At 39.3% G+C, this 26,326-nt stretch overlaps 2 protein-coding genes across 5 annotated transcripts in view; one reads left to right on the forward strand and one right to left on the reverse strand.

Moving 5' to 3' along the window:
• unc5ca (unc-5 netrin receptor Ca) overlaps positions 1-13,147 on the forward strand; it is a 187,328-nt gene extending 174,181 nt beyond the window's left edge. For both annotated transcript variants that reach the window (XM_085425666.1, XM_085425667.1), the window contains 6 exons: positions 2,414-2,582; positions 5,032-5,265; positions 6,810-6,959; positions 7,199-7,363; positions 10,434-10,612; positions 12,571-13,147. In XM_085425666.1, the coding sequence (XP_085281792.1) occupies positions 2,414-2,582; positions 5,032-5,265; positions 6,810-6,959; positions 7,199-7,363; positions 10,434-10,612; positions 12,571-12,733 (1,060 nt within the window). In that variant the 3' untranslated portion in view covers positions 12,734-13,147. The remainder of the gene's footprint in view (positions 1-2,413; positions 2,583-5,031; positions 5,266-6,809; positions 6,960-7,198; positions 7,364-10,433; positions 10,613-12,570) is intronic.
• A 3,268-nt stretch (positions 13,148-16,415) lies between these two features.
• Positions 16,416-26,326, reverse strand: part of bmpr1ba (bone morphogenetic protein receptor, type IBa) — a 66,973-nt gene continuing 57,062 nt past the window's right edge. For 2 of the 3 annotated variants that reach the window (XM_085425668.1, XM_085425669.1), the window contains 10 exons: positions 22,426-22,588; positions 22,233-22,332; positions 21,933-22,035; positions 21,021-21,117; positions 20,779-20,917; positions 20,037-20,229; positions 19,160-19,457; positions 18,876-19,051; positions 18,654-18,784; positions 16,416-18,568 (listed from right to left, as the gene is read on the reverse strand). In XM_085425668.1, coding sequence (XP_085281794.1) covers positions 18,443-18,568; positions 18,654-18,784; positions 18,876-19,051; positions 19,160-19,457; positions 20,037-20,229; positions 20,779-20,917; positions 21,021-21,117; positions 21,933-22,035; positions 22,233-22,332; positions 22,426-22,588 — 1,526 coding nt within the window. In that variant the 3' untranslated portion in view covers positions 16,416-18,442. The remainder of the gene's footprint in view (positions 18,569-18,653; positions 18,785-18,875; positions 19,052-19,159; positions 19,458-20,036; positions 20,230-20,778; positions 20,918-21,020; positions 21,118-21,932; positions 22,036-22,232; positions 22,333-22,425; positions 22,589-26,326) is intronic. The other variant, XM_085425670.1, reaches the window with a different exon arrangement.

A 26,326-nucleotide genomic window follows, 5' to 3' on the forward strand; every position in this document is an offset into this window, starting at 1 on the left:
CAACGACTGTAACTAACAGATTAGTGGTTATTTTTGAGAATGCTTTAATCTTGTTACATGTTCTATAACCCTCCCCCCTCCCAAAAAAGTACATACATCATGTAGGTCGCTCTCTCTTTGTTAAAGTGACAAGGCACACTGATTTTGATTCGGTTAAAAATTGATGTTCACCTTGGAATCAATACGGAGCAAAATCCATTCATATTTACTTGAAGGGGTTTTTAAAATGGGAATCTTAAAACCTGGATAAATACAACCAAGAGGGTCCAAATGACTATGGACAATGGAGAGACACAGTTTGAGTCATGTATGTTGTTCCATGCACTCATTTTACACTCTCTTCAATCAGCAGCAGTCAATAGGAATTAGGCCCCGTGCAACATGCTGCAGTATTTCTAAGAGTCGAACATGTTTTCAGCCCGCTGTGTTTACACAGAACATCACATAGCTACGTTTACTTACCTCAGCAACCCTTGCCTAAGGTGTCAGATTAACAACAAACAAAAGTCAAAGCATCTCTTGTTGTATTTGCAAGATAAAGGATACAGAACATCATAAATCAATAAAGCTGTAATTCATTAAGGGGTGACCTCAGCATTAGGTAGTTAAAAGGGTGCTATAGTTTCACTCCCACTGTTTTTATCTTTGTTTTTTCTACCCATGTGAACCCTTTATGAGTCAATAATGAGCCCCAGCAGCTGAATCGATAACACTGCTAAGGATTAGCTCTCCCTTGACACAAGGTGGGCTGAAAAAAAAAAAAAACAACAGAAGAAAAACATTGTTAATATTTAGATCTATCTCCTCTATCTGTATGGCCTCATTCACAGTCAATATATGGCTTCGGGAAGATGAGGGATAATGGATCGTACTGGCATTTGACTTGTATATTTTTTGTGTTTACTGCGAGTGTTGTTTAAGTATCTGGTTTCAATTTTCAGTTTACAAATGAGACTGCTATGTATGATCTTTTGGATGTTGAAGTTTTCTGCTGCAGTACTGAGTCATACATTAGTTAGTGAGTGCTTGAGGTTCCAACATTTAGATGTATAAAAAGCACAAGAGTGTATGATTAGTAGCCTTTTATTTTCTGCCCCGTGAGCTGCAAGCTATTGAATCCAACTGAGGCTGACTATACAAATCATTCTCCAATAGAGTTTGTTCTTGCTCTGTTTTTCTTCTGTTCTCTACGTTGCAAAGGTAATCTATTCCTCACACGTAAATGTCCAGCTTTGTACTAGTGCATCTCAAAAAATTAGAATATTGTGGGAAACTTGTTTTTTTCTTTTTTCCTAATTCAGCTGAAAAGGTAAACAGACGTTTTTAATGATAATGATGGCTTATAGCATGAAAATCAGAAACCTGGTATCTAATATTATTAGATTATTTTCTATGATCAATCAAAAAAGCATTTACAATACACACATGTCCAATTCTGAAAAGTATTTTAGTCTGCACTGCTTTAACACAAATTACTGCATTACTGCTTGTGGCATGTAGGCAGTCAGTTTGTGGCCCTGCTGAAGTGTCATTGAGGGTGCTTTGATAGTAACCTTTCACTTATCTGTGTTTTTTATTTAAGTGGATTGTCATCGTTTTGACAATACTCCATAGATTATTTATGGAGTTCAGGTCAGATGTGTCGGCTGGCCAATCAAGCACTGTAATAATACGGTGAGTTGGTAGTAGTTTTGACAGTGTGTGCAGGTGCCAAGTCATGCTGCAAAAGGAAATCGGCTAAGCTTGTCAGCAGATGGCAGCATGAAGTGCTCTAAAGCCTCTGAGTAGATGCCTCAGTCCTCTCCTTGTGAAGCTCTCCCAAGTTCTCGAATTGACTTTTCTTGACAATCCTCTCAAGACTACGGTGATCCCTGTTGCTTGTGCACCTTTTCCTTCCAGTCAACTTTCCATTAATACACTTCGATGCAGCGCTCTGCAAACGGACAGCCTTTTCAGCAGTGACCCTCCTTATGGACAGTGTCGATAATCACCTTCGGGAGAATTGTCAAGTCAGCAAGCTTCCCCAGAATTATGGTTGTGAGTACGCAGTTAGACAGAGAGATGCACGGTGTTTAAACTGACTGAATAGTAATTTACTCAAAATTACGTAATCCAAAATTTTGAGATACTAGTTTTCCGATTTTTGTGAGCAAAAAAGCTTAAAATATTTCTCTTTATCCACAATGAATGTGGACTATTTAAGGGTATCAATATATTAAGATTAGAATAGAATTAGAGTATATGAAGATTCTTTAGTTGTCCAAAATATTAACAAGGTAAAAACAAAACACAGACCTGAAGTGAACCAATTTAGCTTCGTGCGATTGAAGCTCGCAGTAGCTGGGATCCGACAGCGCAGCCCTCCTGTTGCTCTTTTCTGTCGTGTCACCTCAGTGTTATCTGTGTTTCCCAGACCCCCAGTAGAGGACATCCAGACAGTTCTTAGCCCAGTGGTGAGCTGTGGACCTCCAGGAGCCCTGCTGACCAGACCAGTGATTCTCACCATCCACCACTGCGCTGACAATGTCCAGGAAGACTGGCTCATACAGCTGAAGAATCAGCTGGCCATGGGAGAATGGGAGGTGAGCGTTCAGCTTTGTGTCCTTTTTGTTTGTGTGCACTATTTGTGTTCCACTGTTTTTAGAGAGAGGCAACATACAGCTTTTGAAAAGAAAAGCTGTCGCTGTGTTGCCAGCTAATGAGAAATTGAAATTTCTGACGGATGTGAATACACAGAGATGCACGTGTACAGTAAAATTTTCTAAATGTGAAAAAGTCTGCAAATAATTGTTTACACAAAGTAATGGCAAACCTGCCCACAGCCATAACCAAGTAAGTGATATGCAGTCATTTGCACGGTACACACACAGCATATAGAGGAATAACCTGAATTACACATACACTCTGTGTATTCATTGAGCGAGAGAGAGGAAGAGATGGAGAGAAGGAGAGAAAATTTGGTAAACAGAAATTGCCTACAGGCTAGTAGACAAGCAGGGGGTTGAAGACTCCTATCAGAAGCAATTTGTTATGCTTCTGCCATCCTCCTCTTCTCTCATCTTTCTTCTTATGCTTCTATCTCTCCTTTTTTTCTATCCTTCTCTTCCTCTCTCCTCCCGTGTCTCTCAGCATGAAGTCTCTACCTCAGCAATCTACTGCGTGTGTCTGTGTGTGTGCGCATGTGTGCATCCTTGTGTGTGGGTGTGGGTGATAAGACTGTCTTGCAGCATCACTGTGTCTACAAGGCGCCCGTATGCTGTCTTCTGTTGCTTATCACAGCTCAACACAATGTCTTTGCACAATTAGCCATGCATAAGACTGTGTGTGTGTGTGTGTGTGTGTGTGTGTGTGTGTGTGTGTGTGTGTGTGTGTGTGTGTGTGTGTGTGTGTGTGTGTGTGTGTGTACACGTTTGTGCGTGTGAGAGTGAGAGAGATTCAGAGGAGAGGCTCGGTGCAGAGTGGTTAAAAAAAAAAAACAAGAAAAATGAAAAGTGGAATTTCATCAGGAAGTCGATTTGTTTTTCTTTTATTGCAGTAGAACATCCATTTCCCATCACAAAGTTTTCCCCAAAAGAGTGAGAGGAAAGGTAATTGAATTCCCCTCATATCAGGGGGGAGCAGCCACAGTTGTGATTACCAGTAATAACAGATTCCTACCATACTGCTTCCTGACCTCTTTGTATTGATTCAGCTCATCTGTAGGAACACAACCCCGCATGAACTGTGACTCAATACTCAATATTTGTATCACACGTTAACGGAGTCACACAAGCAAACATGGATATCTGCACAACTAATTGCGGATCCAGTGGTCACATAATAAGAACACAGATAGCCTGTGCATCCTCCGTTAACCAAGAGAAACGCATGGGTTTACCATAACTCAGACTGCGACAGGGAACTGTAGAAACGATATGAGCTACAGCCAGCAGATATCCCACAGCGGGATTGGACACACTTCACAGACAACCTCTTTAACCAAGTCTCATCATTCTCCCGAAGTACACACTGATGTACTTCTATAAGTATATACAGCAAATACACTTACAGTGTGCTAAAAAAGATTTATATTCCGTATTATATTCATGCGTGTTGGAAAAACCTTCTTTTTTTGTTGTTAAACTACAAGCAGTGCATCACATACTGTCTTTTTGCAAGTAACAACTCAACAATAATAACTGTGCTTTTTTTACCTTTTAAAAATCCTCTAGAGTTAAGAAAACCTCTTAACTCAATTTGCATAAAAACAAAAACGGCAAACAAACCTGTTTATAGGAGCGGAATGCATTTGAAATAAACCGCAACCTTGCTTACTTATGGGCTGTTTGCATTAGTGGAAAAGCTTCCAAATGCAGGTGCTGTCAGGTTATGTTAACAGACAGGATGTGGCTTAATGCCCGTAAATTCTCAAATAAAGCCTGTACTCAAATAACAGCCAGCTTTTAACAATAGTGGTCTGTATGACCAAACGAAGGACAGCCCTAAAAAACAAAAAAAAAAGGTGGGAAAACAAGATTAACCAGATCATGGCTCACTTTGTAAATTCACTTTGCAAATAATCTACATTTTCATGGTCTCTTTAATAATACTCTGCTCTATATTGATCACATATGTTGTTTTAAGCCAAACACTGTTGTCACGCAGTTTTGCTCAACGTGATCCTACTGTGACATTTATCTCAGGTTTAATGCTGATTAAATCTACCGTTTTGCTAAGAAAATTTTTAAAAAAGCTCTTCAGATGAGAAAGGAAATTATGGCTATGAATGTCTGGAGCAGTTTTAATATGAAACAGATTGAGCAAGTGTTAAGTTTAATTTGACAACAGCACCTATCGTGGATTTAATTTAAAAGGTGGCCTTTCTTAAATGAAAGAACTTTTTGATTGAGATGAGTAAAGGCTCACATGGTATTTCAACAGTACTGTGTTAAAGAACTTCCAACATTGCATTCACAGTCACCCGTCATAGGCACAAAATGGTACTGTGTATAAAAAACATTTTCTCCTTTTTTTTGTATCTGGTTCCTGAAGGATGTGGTTGTAGTGGGAGAGGAAAACTTCACCACCCCCTGCTATGTGCAGATGGACTCAGAGGCATGCCACATTCTGACAGAGACACTGGGGACGTACTGCCTGGTGGGCCAGTCAATTGGCAAAGCAGCTGCCAAGAGGCTCAAGCTGGCTGTTTTTGGGCCCGTTTCCTGCACAACTTTGGACTATCACATCAGGGTCTATTGTCTGGATGATACGCAAGATGCACTCAAGGTAAAGAATTGAAGCTAAATAAATCCCAAGCCAAGTAGTATTTTTTCCACTTGTGTTTTAATAGACATATTAGATAAATAGAGTATGTATTCACCCCCAGTGCCTTGAATAACACCGAAGGCATTTGATACTATCGGCTAAAAGTGTTGCTGCATTTATTAGTGCTGTGAGAGATTTAGCTCTCTCTTGGACTACCCATACTAAAATGCTTTCATGATAATTTACATTTGAAAAGAAATGTATATATAAGCATTTGAACAGAAAGGGCTTCACAGAGTCGTAAATAGAAGCTTCTGCACCTCTTGTCTTCTGGAAATGAGCTAAGAAGGAGTAAACAACACAGGGTCAAGCAATGTCAAAGCAGCAGTGCTGCTGAATTCAAACAAATCCAAAGCACTGGAGGGACCATCTGATATGGGAGATTAACAGTGGTAATTTATGCATGCAATGTTAAGTCAAGTGTCAGTGGCACACAGCCATGCACACTCTTGCACAAACATAAAAAAACACTTAGTTTTACCAGTTCAAACAAGCAATTGTAGCTCTAATTGAGAGTTCAGGGGTGTGCTTTTCTTTTCCAATGATGAGGACTTTGTTTAGTATAATTGATAGGCTGGCTAGAGGAATTGATTATTTTGAAAAGGTTGTAGGAGGCATCAAAATTCAAACGGATAACTTAGTATAAACGAGTGCTTCTGTGTTTATTTTCAAGAGCCAATTAATATGGCTCAGATATAATTCTGTAGTATTCTCTTGGTGTGAACTTACCCAAAAATACATACAGATGTCTTTTTTATTAGGGTCAGTAAAAATCCCCACAAAATAAAAAATAACTTTGGTACTTTCGTAGTGTTTTCTTCCCTGCACAATTGGCTAAACAATGAATGGAGTGTGTCATTTTTATATTGAAATCAAACACAGTGCGTTGCAACAAACAATCCACAATAAGTACTTTGCTTCACCTTTAGATCTGGAGTGAGGTTGTCCTTTCTCATCCTTTGAAGCTAGACAGGCTTTATTGCTGAATTTAAAACTAGATGCAACAACCATCATAAAAGACGAAAATGTAATCATTTGTAATAGGTTTATTCTTTTAGTGTATTAAAGCCCAGAGTGTAAGCAATATGATACATTGAAGTCATCTTTTAATGCCAATAGAAGTAATTTAATTTTACCATATTGCATTAAAGATATGCTTCATTTCCTCATATCTCAAAACAGCAGTACATTGACTGGTGGGGCATTATTAATCAAGGGTTTTATTGAGCCTCTTAATGTGTCTTTTCAGTTCAGTGCGTTTAGCAAAGCAAAGCTTTGCTTAAAATCAGGACATACAAGCATGGAGATGTGTGATGATATCTCATTAAATCTTTAATGCATTTTAGATGTTTTATGGTGCCTTATGTGCAGTAATTTTGCAAATTAAATCAAAGGTCTTATACATTCTCTAATGTATGAAAATGGTCCAGTGAGTGAGATGAAGCAGAGGGAAACCTGGAGAGTAAATATAAAGTTGTTATTTCTTTATGTGGGGTTTTGTGTAGGAGGTTCTTCAGATGGAGACCCAGATGGGAGGAAAGCTTCTGGATGAGCCAAAGACGCTGAACTTTAAGGACAGCACACATAATCTGAGGCTGTCCATCCATGACGTGCCAAGCGCACATTGGAAGAGCAAACTCATTGCAAAATATCAGGTAAGAAGGATGCACATGTAGATGCACTTTGAAATGTAACAATTCTATACAGGCACCAAAATCATTTCTGACCTCAAATGGTCACAAAATTTACAAATGTGGAGAAAAGTCCACATTTCAGATGCTAAAGTTATGTTTTTATTGTTAAATTCTGGAAAACAGTAGTACTGGTGCATTTACCTGGAAAAAAGATTTTTGAAAAAACGTGTATTTATTTTCTACGTTTGTGCATGTTGTAGGAGATCCCGTTCTACCAGGTTTGGAGTGGCAGTCAGAGAACTCTTCACTGTACCTTCACCCTGGAGAGATTAAGTCCAGCCACCACAGAAATCAGCTGCAAACTGTGTGTACGGCAGGTAGAAGGAGAAGGACAGATCTTTCAGCTCAGCAACACATTGGAGGAGGTAAGCTTGTAGAAATTTACATATATATTGGGGGCGACTGTGTGCTGTCCACTAATCAGAATGTTGTTGGTTCGATCCCCATTTCCTACAATCTGCATGCCGCAGGGTAGGCTACCTGGGCAAGATACTAAACCTTAAAATTGCCCCGGATGTATCATGGGTTTACGTTGTAGTGTGTCTGTGTGTGCATCGCTTGAAGAAAGTGCTTCATTTAATTTAACATTTACATACATCAAAAGCGCTATAACACAGTTTATACTGCTTGCATGTGCAAGATAGCTGCAGACAGCAACATTAACTCCCACTGGCCAGGGATGGAATAAACTAATACATGCTGAAACATGCTGAATGAGTAATACAGAGAGAGAGACATTTCTTTCTACATCCTTGCTTCCTAACTTCTACATTCTTGTACAAAAGGTCCTAAAGTCACTAAGTTTTTTCACTGTCTGTCAGACAGTCAGGGTTTCTGCTATGGTTCTGTGACTCTGTTCAATCATTCATACTAGGGTTAGAGGTCACACAACACAAGTTGAATAGCTCCTCTTTGATTTTGCTAGGCCATTTTACCATGAAGTCACTGAATGTATGCGTGTCTGTGTGTGAATGGCTTTGGTTGGAGGTCAGTCCATTCTTTTTAAATGTAACGGCTTCAAATTCTCCCATGGTGGTCAGGGTAATAGCACTGTACTTTAAAAAAAAATTTCTCTTTTTTTGTAGGTAAGGTAAAGTGGCTTAGAAGAATGGATGTTTCTCTTATTTTTCTTTTACTATTTGCTAAAGTACTTTGGAATAGCGGGAAGAGTTCCACATGTTCAGTGTTCCTCAGCAGTACTTGCTGAGCACAACATTGTAAATGAGTGTAACCCAGAAAAGACATTTCTTTGAGGTTAATGAAAATGACACCATAGTGTAAAGAATATTTAAACATCAAATGATGAAAGAATAGTCATATTTCTCCATTTATAAAGGCAATACTGCCTAGATTCGCAGAAGCAGCCACACATCTATCAACCACCCTTGCATCACTTTTAAATCATCCAGTCCATACTATACCCAGCTGATAGCTGACTTCTAGAGCAATACTGAAATGAATATTTGACAGTTTCTTTTTTAAAAATCATTAAAAATATATAATTATAATCAACTTTGTGATCTAATTTGAAAAGTCTAAAAGTCACAGTTTCTGCTTGGCAGTTCTGTGCTTTAGTTTTGCAAGAAAACTAATTGATATAGTTAGGTCTGCAAGTATTTGGACAATGACACTGTTTATGTAAATTTGCACAGTGGATTTGATTTTGTGGCAACTGTGTGCTATTGCAACAGATTTAAAATTTTAGGTTGCGGTCCATTTGAAATAAGCCATTACATAACTGCTTTGATCTAACCTGGGTCACATTTGACAGCTTGAGCTAAACATCTAAGTACTTTAACTCCATGTCTGTTTGTGTGTGCTGCACATTAAGCAAAATGTTGTAGATCCTCAACAATGTTAAACAATGAAAAGCAAAGCAGATTTAAAGCATTATTTCAACAGAGATGTCCCGTTGCATCAGTCATTCAGTCTCCAGCAGCAGAGAGCTTTCTGCCATAAATTGAGGCTAAGTAGATGCAGTAAATAGTAATCATTCACATCAACAGTGGCTGTTGTTGTTTCCCTCTGCCAAGCAACATTCATTAGGCTGCTGCCTCCTTTCAACCCAGGAGTGGCAGATTAATGGGATGAAGGTTTAGAAAAGAGACAGGGATTGACATTGAGAGGAGAGAGTGCTCGGGAGCAGATTTTTGTGTTTGTTACACTCTTGCATTACTTAGGAGACACCAAATGTAATTGGTTACACCAAAGGCAAGCAGCAAATAGAGACAGCCAGGCAGAGATGTGGGTGAACTAGAAATATGATGGTTCTTACATAAATGCACATTTTCGTCTATAGAACCATCCCCATCCTGTGTCGCTATTGCAAAAGATGTACTGTATGAGTCTGGGGATACAACAACATTTCTCTTAATGAATAATTTTTGTGCAAAAGTCTTGAGCCACCATTTTTTTTCTGTTTGCTTCCAAGGAGGCAGAGCAACATCTCCAGGCTTTATTCAAGCCCAAACAGGCATCAGGGGAAGAAGCAGTGTTGTGACTAGACATAACAGACAAATTAGTAAAAAACAATTTTGAATTGTATCTTTAGGCACTTTGTCACTATCAGCCTGTCACAAAAACTCATTTCCCTCATTTCATTTGTTTAAACTCTGAAAAATGCCAACCAGTTTAACAGGCAGAAAATGGTATTTATGCACCAATAAGGTGATTCGCAAAAAAACTATTACCTGAAAATTTGGTGTGACTCGATGATGTACAGTTTGTCCTAAAAAAAACTGAGGAAAGTAAAGAACAAAAGAAGTGGTAGGCCAAAAAAAAACAACAACAAATAGGACACACAGGACCTGAGAGATGCATCTGTCTTCCCAGTTGATTCCCCTGCTGTTCACTGAAACAGTCTCATCATGGGTTTTATGTAGTGGTGAAAGCAAATTTTAAATCTTTGCTTCAGATCATCATCAGCATGTGCAACTAGTGCTACAACTAGCAATGTCGGGGATCTTATCAAAACTGAAAACAGAAGAGTACCATCAGACATTGATTGACCCTCTATGCAGTATCAAGTGGAAAGCATCTGATTGGCTTCATTTTTCAGCATGAGATTGATCCCAAATGCCCTGCCAATACACTGAAAGCATACCTGGATAGAGACTCTGTCACTTATGGACTGGCCTCTTCAGAGCTCGGACCTCAACATTATTGAAGCAGCATGGCTAAAACATCTTGACTGGAACAAAAGACAGCCAACATCCAAAGAAGAGCTTTGAATCTTCTTCAGAATGCCAGGAAAACTATTCTTGAAGACTACTTAAAGAAATTACAAGAAAGCTTGCATAAGAGACTTCAAAATCTGTTGAAGAATAACGGTGGCCATACCAAACATTGACTTTCAAGCTTGCTGGAATTACACAAACAAAGAGAGAGAGTGAGCCTTTAAAATAACAACTGACCAGTTTCTTTCTGTCTTTTCAGGAGGTCCACTGTATAGACACATCCCTGATGGACCCTGCCAGTAACATTACAACTTTAGTGGGGCCCAACGCCTTTCGGATTCCTTTATCCATCAGACAGAAGTTGTGTGGAAGCCTGGATGCACCACAGACCAGAGGCAATGACTGGAGGATGCTGGCCCACAAACTCAACCTTGACAGGTGACACTTGGCATTTGTTTTATGGATGCTTCTCTTAGTTGTTTTACTTGATTTGAGTCCTCATTCAGGCTTAATAATAGCCTGTTTCATCTCTTCACCAGAAGAAAATCACAGAGAATCACTTGTTGCACTTCAGTAGAAATTAACTGATCAAGTCCTTGAACACCTTTCAGTATTTTGAAACTGCATCTCTTCAGAATCTCTCTTGGGCAAAGCAGCACTGCTGGACTCCTGATTAGTAAATTAAAAGGACATTTCCTCTTTGGATTTAACTCACAGGTAACATCCGCAGAAACTCTGTGTGCAGATGTGTGTCCTAATGATTTAGACTGGAGGTTCGTTTACCAGCAGCTACCGAAGCATAGCCAGATATTGAGAGGATAATTGGGCACAAGTGCACATCATTGTCCCAGCAGGCAGCCAGCTCATGAAGCAGTGTGTTGATGTGGGCACCAAATATTCCTCATCAGTGGGCGAAAAAGCTAGCCAAATTGTTGTTTACTTCCACATTTCCACTTAAAAAGGTACTCTTCAAAAGGACCACGATGAAAAGGTCTAACAAAGGGGGTATCATCTTCTCTCCCCTCTGCTCTAGTGGTTGCTACGTCATTTCCATTTTACTTCTTAGTGTTACTCACGATCTGCGGTCACAGTCCTTATTCCTTACATAACCTTTTCATGTATATATAAATGATGAGACCTCAAATGTACCCACTCTGGCACACGCAGAAACACTCAGAAAGTTTAGGAGTTTTGATCCAATGCAGTGAAATGGCTTTAAAACAAATGCTGGAAACTCACACAAAAAAGAAAAGGCCAATCTTAGCTGTCGAGTTCATTTAACAGCAGGATACTCCTTATCGCATACTGCAGGCAGATGGAGTCTGACGCAGAACATGAAACAAAGGGAAACAAAGTTGGAGAGAAAGTAATAGGAATTTATTTATTAGATTAGGATTTACAGAAGAACAAAAAGCTTCGGTTTTACCCCGTGAAGCTCAATCTCTGGCTTTTGCACTTTAAAGAAGAAATTGAGATTTTTGTCACAGATGTCTCAGACTTTTCCTCTGCAGCCACTGTGTACTTTGACTCGCCACGGTTTAGTTCTAATGCAATAACATTTTCTTCCCCCACATTTGTCTAAAATATTTTGAAGTGAACATAGGTAATAAAAATGTCCAAAAAAAAGGAAATTAACCTGTCAAATTTCATTTATGCTTCCTTACACCACAGCTAATAGCAAATGGTATACTATAGAGGACCCGATAAAGTGTATTTCTTTATAGTAAGTTCTTCTGTCTGTGCTGCTTTATTGTGCGATAGTCTCAAGTCTTGAAGAGGGAAATAATTCATCACCTTGTTAAATAGAAGTTTCAGAATGTTTTATATTATATGTTATGCACTTAGAATTTCACATTCAAAAGCTTTTTTTTTCATCACACATCCCACATGGGCGGATAAAATAATCAGCATCAATCATTACATATTATGCATTCACAATGTGAATCATGGAAAATGGTTCAGCTAGAGAAAAATGGTCGTTCCATATTTTATTTATTTATTTATTTTACCTCTGTCTAAATATCAAAATTCATAATGACATTAACATCACATTAGATAACATAGGCTTGTTTTACTTTCTCCACATCTTATGTGTGCTTTCTCAATGAGGAGGGTCAAACTGTCTGTACTGAGTGTCCAGCAAGTGTATTTGAAACCCTCCCTGACACATCTTTTAAAGTTTTGGATGAAATCTGTCTTAGCGATTAGACAATAAAGCCATTCACGTCACACTGCTGAGTCATTCACTGCCCATGCTTTTCAGAGAGCAAATTTCAAATATTCCAATTTAATCTTTTAAAAATAATTTGGAATCGGAATTCATCTTTGTCTGTTGCATAATATTGACTTATCTATGCTTTGTCACTCACCCCCTCACTCCTTAATGTTCATTTCAGATACCTGAACTACTTTGCCACCAAGTCCAGTCCAACAGGCGTAATCCTGGATCTCTGGGAGGCCCAACATTTCCCTGATGGAGACCTAAATGAACTGGCCACTGTGCTGGAAGAAATGGGTCGCCACGACAGTAGCCTTGCCTCCATGACAGCGGAACATTGACGAAACACTGCAGTTACCATGACAATGGTAGAGGTCTGGAGATGATTACGCGTGAAGTGTCGATGGTTGATCCTGCAGCGAGGGCAACAAACCAATTAGCAACAGAAAAGTTGCCACTGTGGTGACTGAGCACCGATTAAATACCATGGTAATCATGCCGACATGGTAACAGATAGGTGAGGCACCTTAACTGCTGTGTGCTGGAACTATCTATGTATCTTTGTATGTGTATTTGCGAAATGTTGCAGTGTCGTATGTGACTGAAAGAGAGATAACCCTACCTATCTATCAGGAACACAGAAAAACATACACACGCCTAAAAAAAAAAAAAAAAAAAAAAGCTTGTCCATAGTAACACCGGTTGTTCTCTTGTTGTTACTTTAATATTGAACAAGGAGAAGCAAAGAACAAGAAGCAGCAGAGAGGTACTGACCTTGGAAACCTCTGTAGGAATGGAACAGAATCATAAGGGGAAAGAAGGTAAACTGATTACAGAAGAGTGGGAGAAGGCAGAGTGAGGAAACGGAGAGAGTGAGTTAGAGACTCTTAAGAAAGATGGGCGCAAACACAGAGCGAAGCTAAACTGATTACAAAAGAGAGGGAGGACATAAACATAAAATGATGGAAGCGATGGCAGGTGATCATCTGAACGGAAAACAGATAATGAGAGAGGGGGATAAAGAAGTGAGTCCTCTCTTGTGAGCCTCGGCTGTACGTGTTTGCCAGTACAGTTTGTCGTCTTTATATCGTTTCTTAGGGAACGCTCTATGAATTCTGCTGTCCATATGTGTGGATCATTTCCTGATACAAGAATGAGTACAAAGTGACTGTCAATCAAGGGTCCTGACCAGAAACAAGCCCGAGACAACAACAACTGTCCCCTTTGGGTTATTATCATAAAGATGGTTCCAATTGGATGTTGATTAAGATTAAGGCTTTTTTCAAAAATACCATCAAAATCTTTCAGGTCAGAGAAAAATGAACACAAAAGCAATTTGACTTGCTTCCAATGCCTCTAATGTTCTTTTCTTCTTTTTTTAATTCAAAAAGCCAGTCCAAAGATAATTATGCTGCTGAAGGATGCAAGAATAACTTATTTTTTTTAATAATCTTTTTTATGGTAAGATTTCAAGATTTCATGTATGATAATCATATAATGATTATTAGGTAAAGCTCATCATCATGCACAGTACATTGCAGTAAAGCATCTAAGACTTTTATTTTGTTTTTATTTTATCATTGCTTTTTCACATTTTTAAAATAAATAAATAAATACATTAAAAAAAACACGATCCAGACAGGAAAAACAGGAACGGCAAACTCAAAACTACAAGTGCATCTCAAACCACTGAGAGTCTCAACATAATCTGCACTAATGCTGCTTCTCTATTACTTAACAACCAGCAGTTGACCACAACCTCCAACCCAGAAGTGTCTATTTTAGACTGTTGGGGCTTCTTTCTGGACAGACGGACAAAGCAAAAAAATAAATAAAAAAATGGGGGGGTGGAAAACATAACTTGATTTGATTGCAGGAATTATATGACAGTGAATTAAATGCAGCTCATCTACTACTAATATACCGATTTTAATCAATTATATTCAAGTTTCCTTCAGTTGTGTTATCTGCCATCAGGCCACATGTGGCATTTCATTTGTGATCGTCGCCATGACTTTGCTGGTCACTAGCACCATCCAGTGGCCTTTGATAAATAAGAGCATTTTAAGTGTTTTCATTTTTATTTTATTTTGATTGTGTAAATACATGCTTATCATTATGTTCATTCTAAAGAGCTTTTATTACCACGTATTTTTGTTCATTGTTCATTATTATTTACATAAACTTTTTTTTGCCAGCTTTATTGTGTTTATATGTGTGACATTTATGAGGGGAATCTGCATCAGTTACTTAGCAGCTAACATTCCAGTCATGGTGTATCTATGACAAAGTTACAATTTACAGGTAAAAATCATATAAAGGGAGTTATGTAACATGAAGTGTAATATATTTGTGTTTGCAGAACAACTTGCATAATTACAATTGGCCCTGAGAGGGGAAAAATTCAAAAACTGGAGTTAGGTATTTCCGTTTTGAATTATGGAGAGACGCCATATGAAACTGAACATCAGGTATGTAGAGGAGACAAAAAGGGAGGCAGAGGTCAAGTTTAACACTGGTACAAAAGGTCAAGTATTTACCTTGGGTCATGAGAGATTTTATCTTATAGCTGCCCGCTCAGGAGGAAACCTTGAGATATTGATTTTTCACAAAGATTTTCCTTTCTTTGTACAGTTGTTCAAATATGTGCGACTTTAAGATTCAGACCTCTTGTATCAGTGTAAAACCAGCTGTAAAAGTACGCGCGGTTTGATTTTGCGTAGCTCACAGCAGGAAAGGTGTACGGTTAACTGACAGAGTGGATGTTTTCAAATGTAATTGGTGATGTCATATGTGAGGAAGTAAAAGGGATGGGAAACCTTATGAGGATAAAAGCCTAAAATATTTTAGTCATCAGCTGAAACAAACATGAACCCAAAGGTCATGACAATGCCTCTTTTATACAATTTGATCATCGACATCACTGACAACTTTAAAGGCTGAATTCAGTCATACAACATCTATTTTTTTGAACTACGACATTAGGAATTGTTTAAAAAAAAATGAAAATAGCATAGCTCCACCTCAGATTTGAAGTGTACAGTTTACCAGAAGAATCGATTTTCTGTTAAAAAAGCAAAAGCGAGACAAGGGAGGTTTTCATGAGGAGAGCACGTGTAGGCCTCCAGGAGATGATCCTTCATGATGTGAAAATGAAGAAAGTAGTATTAAGATATCTAAGTATGTAAAAAAAAAATATAATATTTTCTATTTCCAGTGTGTACAGTTGTGTACTGTCAGCTATATTTGGCAAATTTCTGAAAATGAAAAAGCAGTACAGTTAATAGTTTGTATGTTTGATTTTTTTTAATTTAAGTTTTTCTTTTGTTCCTTTTTGTAAAAGCAGTGTCTACTATGCAAACTTGGCATTGGTTATCATGATAGAAGTCTTTATCTAGAGCTGTCCTTGTACGTGCACTCCTGGTTTTACTATCGGGAGTGATTTGATTTGATTAGTGTGGGATAGTGTTGGTCCATTTTAGCTAGTTCTGGCACGCTTCATGAGTCTTGCTCAATCTTGCTGAATGCTTGCCTCTCTATCTCCTCTAATTGTTCTCTGTACAAAGTGTAAGAAAGAATTTTTAAGACAATTAATAAATTATATTTATAAGCAATGCTGAAAACCTGTGCTGCATTTGGTGGCTTATTTCAACACAACTTTTACTTGCGTGTAATATCCCAACTTGGTCAGAAATCCGATTTGTAGCGCATGAAAAAAGATATTTTTCATTTCCGATACTTATTTTTCTTATGATTTCTGTGAAATTCACATTTACATGCTCCAGACTCAATAATTTGTGGGATAAAGAAGCCTGAAGGGGAGGAAATTGAAACGGAAAATCCTTATGGTGTCACTATTTAACATGCTGTGTGCTCAGCAGCACCAGTGGGTTGTAATGAGGCATGCTGCTTTTTTCTTTTTTTTTTCCAACAAAGAAAATATGGAGCGCGTGTCTTAACAGTAAGAGGCAATGACTTGTTAGTATTCACCTCATTCAGTTATCACAAATTGAACATCAGCCATTTGGATGAGTGAAACACTTTATTGGGGGGGGAATGTTCAACCTTTTACTGAATAAAAACACGACTTTCTCTCACGGACAACTACAGCAGATACAGATCAAATAAGGCACAACACCCAAGAGGAAAGAAAGGGCATTTACTGTATATCACAACAAATCTGCCACACCAAAACCTCCATCCACAAGAAAAACGCTGTCGTTTTGTTGACAAGAGCAAGATTGAAATTCAGTGACCTCTGAAGGAAATGGAAATGGAAACTGAGGAATTATGAAAGCTAAAAAATAAAATAAAATAAGCCAGTCAGAGAAATCACTGATGTCGTGACAGCACACCACTGTGGATGATCTAACAAGGCCCCTAACTGTGATAACTTTTTACCTGGAGAAATATGTCATCATGAAGTTTCCCAACAGTGGAATGTTTCTATGTGAGAGTTTGAGTTAATGGAGGAACTTGCCTAATAGAAACTGACTTGATCAGTGCCAAAGTGCCATTTGCGTTCAACAGAACTGGTTTATTATACTGAAATAGTTTAACACTAATGTACATGTATAAGGGCGGCTTGTAAGTAGGAACTAAAAATTTCATAAAGTCAACAAGTTAACTTCTTGTGGTTTAAGTGCGCCCCAGGGTGGCTGTGGCTACAATGTAGCTTGCCATCACCAGTGTGTGAATGTGTGTGTGAATGGGTGGATGACTGGATATGTAAAGCGCTTTGGGGTCCTTAGGGACTAGTAAAGCGCTATATAAATACAAGCCATTTACCATTTAATATTTTGGGTGAGGCTTGGGTGCTTTCTTGAACCAGCCAACTTCTTAGTGCACTCTTTCACTATAAGGGCATACTGCTAAACCCACTGCTTTAAATACACTCCATCTTTTTGTTACGGGAGCCACAGTCATTGGGAATTAGTGAATAATAACAATGAGCCGTGACATGGCAACTTTTGGCACCCCTAAACTAACAAAAATCCACACATTTATAATGGATCACTAGATAATCAAGCAAAACTTCACGTTACAGTTTGTGTGAAGCAGTTCCAGATTGTGTGATAGGCCTTCCTTCCTGTACTTGCTCTACAGTGGCTATGGGGGGCACTGCTCTGCTTTAACCATTCCACTGGTGAAACGCCGCCTCTTCCGAGGCAGGTTTTATTTTTAATACATGTCCCAAAGAAGCCTAAAGAAACACAGAGGTCATTAGAGCCCCAATCTAGATTTATTTATACATATTAACTTATTTATTATTATTACGTTGTTTTTTTTGTTTTTACAAATTACCTTAAAGTTGTACATGGAAAACGTTTGGTATTCTCATTAGCTCACAAAACAAATTTACCTTTTCTTCAGTGTCTACAAATGGTATCACCACAATCGAAACGTGTACACCTTCAAAATATGTTTATTTCTGTCACAGTGTCACTTGTCATAACAAAGAGCAATTTAAAGCTATTTAAAAGTGACAAAAGTGTATTCAATCCAAGGAAGTGTTTAGAAAGGAGGTGTAATGCTGCAATAACAGATTGCCTTGACGCACATCCCTTCGGTTCTTTTAATCAGACCTTCATCTACGGGTAAGGTAGCTTTCACAGAAAGCAATCATATAGTCTTCCACTCTCTGGTCAGTAGCCTGTTTGTGTATCTCAGCATGTACAGTGCCAAGTCAAACTCAAGTCTCTTTCTCCAAGGCCTTTGGAGCATGTGAACAGGAACCTATATCTGGCTTTAGAGTCTTCACACTAGTCGGAAATGTAATTGTCTCATCTTCTTTGAAGAACAGAAGAGGACCATGCACAGTTAGTTCTGATTGTTTTTGAGGGGACTTTGCAGATTTCTCAGCATTTGAACTCAAAGTATGTCATCATGGGATCCCCCAAGTGATCTTCTGCTTCATGTTCCCCCTCCTTTCCCCCCCCAAAAACAAACAAACAAACAAAAAAAAAACCCCAGCTTGTACGGCCTGGAATAGAGCCAGTGTTAGTACCTGCCTTTTGTATGCGTGTAAACACACACCAGGCAGTGCTTTCTCACAGCTTGATATCCTGTGATTCTGACATTTTGGCAAGTGTCTTTTTGACCCGTAGGGCTGTGAGGCGGCAGGCTGGATTGTGGGCCCAGCATTCTGTCATCAGCTTTCCCATCTGTCTCAAACACTGAGGAAACACAAACTTATGTTACAGAGATTGCCGATTTGTTCGTTTCTGCAAGAGTAATGTAGAATATTTTTCCATGTTTTACCTCATCGCTGGTCCATCGATTAGGAAAGGATGGTCGTAGCTTCTTGATGCAGACCACCTCTCTCATGTCTTCATATGAAGGGTCTGTTGGAACCAGCTCATGGTACGGTAACTGGTACTCTTCAAGGATTCCTACAATAAACACGTTACAGAAGAGTCACATTCCTCTCTGACGCCGTTTAGCTTTTAGAAGGTGCTACAACTATTTATTCACTCCATTTACCTCCTGAGATGCAGCGACGTGCAATCTCCCAGAGAATGAGCCCAAAACTGTACATGTCAGCCATGATGTAAGACTGAAAGTGACTTCTGTTCAAAGTCTCTTCCAGAACCTCTGGAGGCATGTAGCGCTTTGTACCGACTCTTGTATTGGGGGGAATATCTACTTCATTTGTGTCACTAAAGAGTCAGACATCAAAGTAATAAGGACAAAAATTACTTTAAATACATGAATTCCAATATTTCTCATCATTCATCCTAAATAGAACACATTCATGAGAAATTCACCTGATAAACTTGACAGCCAGTCCTAGGTCAGCTATACAGCAGGTCCCATTTCTTTTCACAAGTATGTTCTTACTCTTCAGATCCCTGTGAGCAATGGCAGGTTTGCCCTGGGTGCCAAAGATCTCTGTGTGGAGGTGACAGAGTCCTGACACAGAGGAGTAGGCCAGTCGCAGCATAGCTTTATTGTCTAGAGTGGTCGATTTGAGGTAGTCATACAATGATCCATTTTCATGGTAGTCAGTTATTAAGTAGAGTTGGGTCCAAGAGCCAGTTCCTTTAATATCTGCAGCTATAAAACCTGTGAACGGGGGGGGGGGATGTATGGAACACAAAGAAAGATGGACCTTAACATTCAGCAGTTTCCCCCATTGTTGAATTTCATGGGAGTACAGAACAATTTCTGACATATATACTGTGGGTTTTTTGGTTCTTTTCTTCTTCACTGACTGTCGTTTGTGCATTGACAATATGTGGGAAGCTGTGCAGAAAACCGATCTTTCAGTGAGTTTGGGCAGTTTTTCACTAATATCTGCTATTTTATGATATCATATTTCAGGATAACAAATACTTATAAAGACAAAGTTAATGGTGCAATACAGAGAAGGCTCGCACAGTGTGCAGTGTGATGTAGCATCAAAAACACACTGGACCACCAACAACGACATGCTTTCAATAGCTGACAGTTTGACTTAGGACTGGTTAGTATGGTGCTATTATATTACTTATACAATTTTTTTTATTTGCCCCTTTACATCTCCTTTCTCGGCACCTTTTTTGATTTAGCTGAAGTCAAAGAGCAACACAAAGCACTGAGAAACAAAGAAATTCTCACATAGGTGCAGAGACAAGGTAGTAAGTACTAGACAAACAGACTCACCCAGTATGTTCTCATGTCTCATTAAGACAGTCTGGTAGATTTCAGTCTCTCTGAACCAACTCGCTTCCTCAGTGGTGAAGAAAACTTTAACAGCTACCTTTTCTCCCCTCCACCTGCCCATCCACACCTCTCCGTATCTCCCCTTGCCTATCTGCTTCACCATCTGAATCTGCTTGGCTATCGTTCTCTGGACCTGAGGAGAAGCAAAAAAAAAAAAGAAGGAAATGCTTAGATAAAATCTGACCCATGTGTTTCACCACATCTGTCATATTTCTTCAGAATTAAAACTCCAGTTTAAGGTTAAGTGAACGTCAGATGTGGGAGCTATGAAGTAAAATCAGGAATGGTACTGTTTTATTGTGTCTTGGCACATTTCTCAAGGTTTACCCAAGATTAAAAGAAGTCCCCCAAAACAAATACTTGTAACTTGTAGCTATAACAGTGTATTAATTACACACAGAAATTAAATACCGATATTCTGTCAATGATGCACACATTATTTGCAGACTGTCGACACATTTGCCAAAAAGGTCAAACACCCAATAAATGCATTTTCTAAAAACATTGCAATAATGCCAAAATTTGATATCATGATGGGCATATAAGTATCAAATGTACAACTATTACACACCCTGATGTTAGAAAAAAACAAAATGAATTTGGACCAAAGTACCAGGATGTTCACGTCCATGAAGCATCTTTTTGATTTAACTGTCACTTAGATGTAGTGAGTGTGTCTCACCAATAGAGGGAGCCCTGAGCCTGAGCCAGAGCTTTGTGATTGCTCTATCAAGTCTTTCAGAGATTCTCCAGGGGGGATGTATGTCTCATCCTGTTCTAGACCAATGCTGTAGCGAGGACGAGACTCCTGTCGTTTATACCTGTAAAATATCACAATATGTCAGTTTTAATTATTCACTAAAGAGAGGTTTCAATAAACCCTAATGAAGTTTGTTTTACTGTTTCATTGTAAGATGTAATTACCTGATGTAGCAGAAAATAATAATGACAGCCAATATAAGGGTGCATACAGTGACTGAAATCAACAAGGCCACATGGTGGATCTTCCCATCTACGTAGACTAGAGGGGGAGGATGAAAGAGACATTGAAAAAAGCATCAGAAATGTTTAAAGTCATGAAAAGTCATTTATCAAATTCCTCATCTAAGTTAAATGCAAAAAATTCTTGCATGTCAAAATGCAATAACTCTCTTTATACTCCAGAAACGTCACATTAAAACACAGGAAAAAACAAAGAATTTGAAATTTCCAAAGTGCCTCATGTAAAGGAAACAAAAAGGACTAAAGTACAGTAAACTGTGTACAAATCATATTTCACTCATCAATTTTTCATTTTCTTCTGGCACACACTTTCTTCCCTCAAGGCCCCAGTCAACAGCGAGAGGAAGCCCTCGACCAAGTCGATGAATTCCCCTCCTGATCCCCTATGATAGGGTTTCAGATTGATTGTGTCTGCTGGGGCCTGTGATTTCCCTGGGAATCTAGGCTTACTTTCTCTCAAACACACGGAAAGGCTCTCTCTCCCTCTCTCTCTCACACACACACACACACACACACACACACACACACACACACACACACACACACACACACACACACACACACAGGCAGTCTAATTCTGAACACGATGAGACACCAGTTTGCTCTTGACACGCCAGGACGGTTTGACACCGTCTCCTTCACTTGAGCCTCCTTTGACTCAATGAAAATGTCATGTCTCTGTCTTTTATCTCGTGTCTTGTCACACCATCAGCCACAGTTCAGGATCTTGTATCTATCATTGTAACTGCCGCTGCCAAACTGGAGAACTACTGGTGTTTTTGTGCATTTCATCTGCAACGAGGGAAAAAGCAGAAATTGGATAAATTAACTCACGAGGAGGTTTGAGTGGTGGCAGCGTAGGATGCAGATTTTTGTTACAGTAATCTTCATCTGTACAGCATTCTAGTGACCGCCTTTGACGTGAGTTCCCCGCGTCCTGAAAGACGGAAAAGTCATGTGAGGTACTTGGCTAGCATCTACAGTTAGGTTACAATTTCCTGCTTTATTAACTTAACCTCTTGTAATGCTTACCACCTAAATTAATTTTGGAAGGATTTGTGCCAGATGATGAAAAGAAAATGGCAGCAAGAGGAAGAAATTATGTGGATTATAATGTTACTTTCATCAACTTACTCTGCACTGAAATTCAGATCCGACCAGCCCAAGGCAACCTGCCGTCTGGACCGGCACCCCTCCCTCATCCTCCACCATTGTAAAACAGTAGCCATCCGTCCTGCAGAGGCAGATTTAGCGACAGTAGGTAAGGCGACCAGAAACATGACATGTTATGAAATAAATACTTGCTTTTGTTGGTGTTTCTCTTTACCTGCATGTGTTATTGGTTGAATCTTCTGGGCAGTGGTGATAACAGTGACACCACAGTAGTCTTTGGGAGGAGGAAGCAGGAGCTGTGCTGCCAAAAGTCTCCTTCCCACTCTCTGCTGCCTCCTTACTGGATGCTTTTAGCAGCATACTGTCCAATATGTTGCCTATACAACAGAGAAAAGAAGAAAATTACAAAAAATTAAATGGGAGAAAAACAAAATGATGAAGATCCACATCTCAACTTTCAGAAAGAGAACATTGCTAGAGAGTAGGCTTGCAGAATTTGGACATGTGCTATTAAATAACACAACAAGTATTTGCAGTAGCATAGCCAGACTTGGAGGTTAAATAGTCTGCTGAAGTGGGAAACAAGTTGTACTGCAATTGTGGAATAATATGTAAAATCCACAGGCTTTAACATAGTCACTAATAGGACTACAACAGATACCCAAACAGTCACAAAATTTGTATTCAGATGGCATTTCTAAGTCAGAATTACGACTACCTCATGTCCCAACACAAGTCCTTACATCTGTTCATGTAGAGTAGGCTGTGACGAATAAGCTGCTTTGTAATATGTTGATAAAACTGTTTCATGGGAGTTGCTGTATTGACTGTTCTTGTTTTTTCAGTGTCTGACAAAACTGTGAAAATAATTATCTGCTTCCTTTGCTTTCAGACGTCTCTTGCTTTTCAGTTGTATTAATTTAGTTCTCCGATATGTTCGTTACATTAGTAACATTTTGTAAGTGGTTTTGTTCTGTGACTCGGACTCTGCTGTTCATGGAGCATTTCATGAACCTTCAGTGCACCTGTAGCTTTTTAATCTCCCCTGCGGGAGAAGCTTAATATCTGCTCAGCGAAGCACTGAGCGAATAGATCCCAGCCAAGATGACAAATATCAACCCTACGTACTCAGTATTCACATCATAAATCCAGTTCACATGAGTGAACCGACTCAAATGAAATATAATCGTACCTACTCTAATGAAACAAAATCTACTAAGATGCAAATAAAGATAAAATGTGCAAGAAAAACTTGACAACATTCCAGATATGGGAAAAAAAACCAAAAAACTTTGAGCTCAAACACCTGCTATGAAACACGCTCTCTCTCACAGTCCCCTTACAAATGCTTCAGCTCCCGAAGCTGTTGTATTCCCTCGTTATCCTATTTCAAAAGGGCACCTGTTTGTCACTTGAGGGGAAAAAAGGGATCACGGAAGTGTCTCTCCTTCATGGCTTTTAAGATATTCATTCATCTGAGCATGCTCATTGGGACCAGATGCTTACAGCTGCAAGCACAGATGGTCCAAAACAAGCATGACTCTTTCTTCGCTGAAATAAACTATGAGCAGATACAGAATCTGCTCTCCTGCTCCTATTTCAGCCTCTTGAGAAGGAAGTGTGTGCAGGGTTTGAATGTGATAGTGTTTTCATGAGCAGCCTTTTCTTATTTCGGGACAGATTTTTTTAAAAACAGTTATAGACATTTGTCATCTAGCACTTCCCTTTCTAAATGCCCCTCTTGTACACACAGATAATTATGTTGATGATACTGCAAAAGAGGGATGGTGGGGTTTAAAGGGGTCACATTAACAATTGACCAATTTGAGAGAAAGGGAGCGAGGAAGACTAGGAGGGGGAGAAGAATGGGGGATTAGCAAACAAGAAGTGACAGAGCTGCGGGGAACTGGTGGGCAGTTTAGCAGCACACAGAGGGGACAGAGCAGAGGCCACTGGCCTTTTCCACCCTTTCTCTCACTCTGCCCTCCACCCCATCACTCCATAATGCTCACTCTCTTTGTGTTTCATTTTGCTGCAGACCTCAAACTCCCCCTTTCTTCTTCAGGCCATATCTCTTCTCGAGCGCCTCCCTGCTTCTTTCCTACATGCGTTCCTTCGTTTCTCCATTCAGACTTGCTTGTGTACTTTTCTCCAACCCTTTCTTCTTCTTCTTTTCCTTTTTTTTTTTGGTTCTCACCCACATGACCTGCCTATCTTTCCCTACTGCGTTGTTTTCCTCTTCTTATCTTCCACTTTCTTTGCCCCGTCTTCCCTGCGTGAGCCCACTGGATTGTCATGTGAGGTGCTGTTGCGCTGTTGACAAAACACAAAGCCCTTCACATCCATCCTGCACCTGGGATCTTTGGCTACTGCTCTGTCGTCGGCGTGAGCATGTGAGAAAGACAGTGGGAGGCAGACAAACAAGGAAAGAAGCAAAACGAAGGAAAAAAATGTAGAATGCCATTCATCCACCAAAACTGGAGCCAGGTGGCCAACTTAATGTTCTTGAACTTTTTGTGACTGTATAAAAAGGAAAGGAACTACATTATCCTCGAACTGTAACACTGGTACACTGTGACACTTTTTTGGTCTTAGTTTTCCACCTCTTACAAAAAAAATGCCTTTTATCTTTACAGAGATCCTGGGGTATTGAGTCATTTCTCTATAAGCCTGTGCCATCTGTTTATAAGGAGGAAGAGTGACCAAGGTGAAAAATGCAGTTGGTTGACAAAGTGCAAAGCTCTCACTCTACAATCTTATCTTCATGGAAAAGAAAAACATAGCCTTGAGTGAATTTAAGACATTCAAGTCATTTATTTATTTTTGTGTAAAACTGGACGTTAACTGATTGTGGCTGGTGAGAAAAATGTGCTGAACGTCTATCAATCAGCTCATTTGCCGGCCTCTCATCAGAGATCCTGGTGGTTGTTCCCTAATGAAAATGTAAATACATTTCAGCATGCACGGTTTGGTCTCAATTAGTGACCAATGGTGATGCTAAAATCTTACCAACTACCACTAACCTCACATAAGGCCATTGTCAACACTCAATTAACAACCATGTCCATACCCCCCACTCGGTCCTTGAAAAAAACCAAATAAAAAACCCAAAAGCTGAATGCATCTTTTCAACAAATGTCATTTTATGCAGCGTGTTTCTTTAAAAAGGTGAAAGAATGAAAAACTAAATATATTTACAGAAGACAAAAACAATGACAGAAGTGATGCTGTGCATGAGAGAGCAAGATGAAGAGAAGCGATGTGGACTAAGATAGACAGAGAGGAACAGTAAGAGAAAGAGCGCGCATATTCATTAGTTATCCTGGCCATGTCAAACAAGGTCTACCAGAAAAGCTCTTTCACCAAAGTCCATGTAAACACTACCCCCTCCCCTTTTCCACTTACGACACACTCATTTGACAACACGGCTCCCCTTCTCCCCTCAAAGTAGCAGTTCATCTTTTTGGTGTTTGACAGTCGAGTCTGTACACTAAAAGAAACGCACAAGGTAAAAGCCCCCCCCCCCCCCCCCCCCCCCCCTCCCGTGCTCTCACTCCCACTCTTAAGATTGTGTCTCTCTGTCTCTCTCCACCTTGATGTACATTCAGTTCCAGGTCTTATCTCCACGTTCTTGTTCCTGTCAGTGTTGAGATGAGCCGAGCCATCCCACATGTGCAGGAATGCGTTAATGAACCCCACTTTGCGATCTGAAGGCTGGATGCTTGGAAGTGAAGGTTGTCTGTCCTGGTGTTTTGGCTAAATTTGCTTTGAAATTCAAATGTGCTTTGCTTTTATCTGTGTCTCAAAGTGCTCTCTCCCCAACTGTGTGGTTGACCATGTTAACGAGGCACCATATAGAACACCAATTAACAATAAAAATAATCTTGAGTGTTTGGGCCTTGCTATTTGTTTTTTTAACGTTTTTTTTTAAGATCTTAAGGAGAAATATCCGTCTGCAATTCATTTCTTTGGAGTTTAACGTCATGAATAAATATTTATGGAACATAATATTCTGATCATTTGTTTATAGCCGATGGTAAGTTTAGAATAATATACTGGGGATAAAGTGTTAATCACCTATATCTCCACTTCTAAATCTTAAACACTTCAAGCAT

Source organism: Rhamphochromis longiceps, linkage group LG12 (assembly GCF_057381845.1).
Source record: "Rhamphochromis longiceps isolate RC_006_pf linkage group LG12, R_longiceps_female_GT1.1, whole genome shotgun sequence".
Lineage (NCBI taxonomy): Eukaryota > Metazoa > Chordata > Actinopteri > Cichliformes > Cichlidae > Rhamphochromis > Rhamphochromis longiceps.